General features: G+C 33.8%; 1 protein-coding gene across 1 annotated transcript in view; it reads right to left on the reverse strand.

Annotated features, from left to right (window-relative positions):
* The window catches only part of LOC107602704 (sialoadhesin-like), a 28,118-nt gene extending 27,433 nt beyond the window's left edge, over positions 1-685 (reverse strand). Inside the window, exon 1 of the mRNA XM_016295269.1 lies at positions 655-685. Within this exon, the coding sequence (XP_016150755.1) occupies positions 655-685 (31 nt within the window). The remainder of the gene's footprint in view (positions 1-654) is intronic.
* Between the last annotated feature and the right edge of the window lie 3,197 nt (positions 686-3,882).

Here is a 3,882-nt window from a genome sequence, read left to right on the forward strand (position 1 = left end):
TATTCTAATTTGTTGAGATAGTGAATTGGTGGGTTTTTGTTAAATGTGAGCCAAAATCATCACAATTAAAAGAACCAAAGACTTAAACTACTTCAGTCTGTGTGCATTGAATTTATTTAATACACGAGTTTCACAATTTGAGATGAATTACTGAAATAAATGAACTTTTCCTCGACATTCTAATTTATTGAGATGCACCTGTATTGTATGGGGACAGCATGCATATGGTTTCAGATAAACATTAAAACATCTGTTTGATATTTTATAGATCATGGTAGAGTAGGCCTGAAATAAAAATGTTATCAAAAGCAGAGGAATAAAACAAGTTCTTACTAAATGCATAAATCTGCTTAATTCATCATGGACAGTAAACTATGAGAAACAAACCAACAGAACTGATTCAACAAACACTAATAAAAAACATGAAACTAAATGACTGAACAAACACACTGATTTAAACAAACAGAGTGCATTTTTCTTTACAAACAGCACTAACTCATCTTTTACTCATATGTCATGGACTACAGCTGGATTTGAAACTCTGAGAGCAGCAAGAAAAGACATAAATCCGTGAACACTAAAACACTTGAACATTTACATAATATAATAGTAATTATCGTCAACTGAAATACACATAGAGAAAATAATACTCACAGAGCACAAGAGGAAGTTTACTGAGCTCCATACTGACTGAATAATGACAGACGGTTAAAGACACAGATTGTGTTAAAGCCTCCAGACTTCCTGAAACCTCCAGTCAGATCTTTAGAAACATCAGGACAAATGTGTTAACACTGAACTGAAATATAACAAACCAAACCACCACTATGAGCTCATCTCTATTTATTTCCATTATATCAGAACTTTGATATGTTAGAATAGATACGTTTATATATATTTATACAACAGTTATTTCTGGTCATCATGGTGGAAGCCCAAATCCACTATAATTTAAAAAATAATACTGTTTTTGTGTCACAGAATGTAGTAGGAGTTTATTATGCAAGAATGTACTCGTTTAGATAAATATGCACTTTGTTGATAAAGATAACATATATGTGACCCTGGAGCAGAAAACCAGTCTTAAGTCGCTGGTGTAGCAATAGCCAAAAATACATTATATAGGTCAAAATTATTTACTTTTCTTTTATGCCAAAAATCATTAGGATATTAAGTAAAGATCATGTTCCTTGAAGATATTTTGTATATTTCCTACTGTAAATATATTAAAACTTAATTTTTGATTAGTAATATGCATGGCTAAGAACTTCATTTGGACAACTTTAAAGGCGATTTTCAAATAGTTGTATCTCTGCCAAATATTGTCCTATCCTAACAAACCATACATCAATGGAAAGCTTATTTATTCAGGGTAAATTTTCCCTTATGACTGGTTTTGTGGTCCAGGGTCACATATTTGAAAATTTGCTTCAAGGTTTTCGGAGATGTGAGCTCCAGGACATCAGTGGCTGAAATAGTTCTGCACAAAAAAGGGATTTTAAAGACACTCCATTATTGTTTCTTTTGTATTTTCACGCTCGTGCGATATGAGATATGGCTGTATATCGGCACGCTGTGATTACTGATGTCACCTTGCTATGGCCTAATCACAGCTGCCAATATACAACCATATCTCACGGCTACGAGTGTGATATGGCTCATACACAGTTTGTGATGCGCCACGATTTCAAGCACTGAAATATCATTGTCAACCAAAATGATGGTTTGGATTAAAAATCCTGAACATTGTATCAGTGTCACCTTGCTATCTGGGTCAGTATCAAAGTGAACAGCACTGATATCTATACCAGTGAATAGTTTAATATGCTTATCCTGAATCAAGATAAGGCATGGAAATCATAAGGAATTCCACTTTTCTGCTTTTTGTTCCTCTTTACAGGCCAATTAACACCACACCACCAAACACCAACAACTTTGTCAGGTTTTGTCTGATCAGTGCGTTACCCCTTTTTTATAGTTTTTAAGAAAAAAAAAAGACATTAGTGTTTATTGGTGTGCAGTGTGAGTTTCTATTGGTTCGCTAACTGATGTCCAGTGGAGGATGTACCAGTGAATAGTTTAATATGCTTATCCTGAATCAAGATAAGGCATGGAAATCATAAGGAATTCCACTTTTCTGCTTTTTGTTCCTCTTTACAGGCCAATTAACACCACACCACCAAACACCAACAACTTTGTCAGGTTTTGTCTGATCAGTGCGTTACCCCTTTTTTTATAGTTTTTAAGAAAAAAAAAAGACATTAGTGTTTATTGGTGTGCAGTGTGAGTTTCTATTGGTTCGCTAACTGATGTCCAGTGGAGGATCCATTTTAAGACTTTTAATGACTGTAAGAAGGTAATATATTATTGATTCATTAATTTTTATAAAAGGTCAGTATCAAAAAGAAAAAAATTGCAGTTTTTAGGAGTTATCCTTAATCCAGTAATCGCTCCTACTGATTCAAAAGTGTGTCATGTCAAAGAACCACTCACAAAAGTCACTAGTTCTGGAATCGTTCTATACTGGTTGCTGTATGTTTCACAATAGTAGCGTCACTGCCAGTAAAAACTGTAGCAAATTTGCAGATGGTGACTAATATTAGATTTTTTTTTCTCAGAATAATAGAAACATAGGCTACATCAGACATGAGTCAATATGTTATTGAAACACTGAGGGTAAATGAAGAAATAATGCAGAAAGAAAAAAGGCTGCTTAGCCTCCTAAGAAAGACTAAATTAGTGGTGCCATGATGCAATACAATCCAGAACTACTGGATGTGTAAAATGAATCACATGTGAATTGCATTGGTTACAAAAACTTATAGCAGTTTTTAGGAGTTATCCTTAATCCAGTAATCGCTCCTACTGATTCAAAAGTGTGTCATGTCAAAGAACCACTCACAAAATCACTAGTTCAGGAATCGTTCTATACTGGTTGCTGTATGTTTCACAATAGTAGCGTCACTGCCAGTAAAAACTGTAGCAAATTTGCAGATGGTGACTAATATTAGATTTTTTTTTCTCAGAATAATAGAAACGTAGGCTACATCAGACATGAGTCAATATGTTATTGAAACACTGAGGGTAAATGAAGAAATAATGCAGAAAGAAAAAAGGCTGCTTAGCCTCCTAAGAAAGACTAAATTAGTGGTGCCATGATGCAATACAATCCAGAACTACTGGATGTGTAAAATGAATCACATGTGAATTGCATTGGTTACAAAAACTTATTTGAATTTTCAAGTATTATTTTATCTGTATCCAAACTGTAATAATTGATGTAGATCACAAATTATGCTGCAAAATCCAAAATATTTACGTAGAGATTAAAACCCGATTCAGTGTATTAAGTAGTCATGGTTCTTTGGCATTTACTGTGAAACTGCAAGATTTTTAACAGTGCATCAGCTCCAGATAACTGAAAATTTTTTCTTTATTTAAAAATAAAAGTTAAAAATGTACAAACCTACAGAGCATTGCAGTAATACAAGTCAGGAGACTTGCGCTAAAATAACTACACATTTGAAAATGGCAGCAAACCACAACTATGAGCTCATCTCTCTATTTCTATTCTGTTAGGACTTTAACACTGATATAGTTGTACCTGCTACTATTCATACAGTTTTCTGTTCATACACCAAGACAAGGTATCAAATGTAACAATTCTGATTCTTGCAATGAATCTGGCTATTTTTTGTTCTCAGCTTTGTGTGTGTTTTCTCTCTCTCTCTCTCTCTCTCTGAATGTGTTTCTTCATCTATTTTATTGGCAAAGCGTTTTAGCTTGTCTTGTAATTTTTTTTGATTAGCTTAGATACTATTTTAAGCTGTTGTATGGTCATGTTACAATGTGCCCCACCTCTGGAGGATCTCAAATGATTGG

This window comes from Sinocyclocheilus grahami, unplaced genomic scaffold (genome assembly GCF_001515645.1).
Source record: "Sinocyclocheilus grahami isolate Dianchi unplaced genomic scaffold, SAMN03320097.WGS_v1.1 scaffold333.1, whole genome shotgun sequence".
NCBI lineage: Eukaryota > Metazoa > Chordata > Actinopteri > Cypriniformes > Cyprinidae > Sinocyclocheilus > Sinocyclocheilus grahami.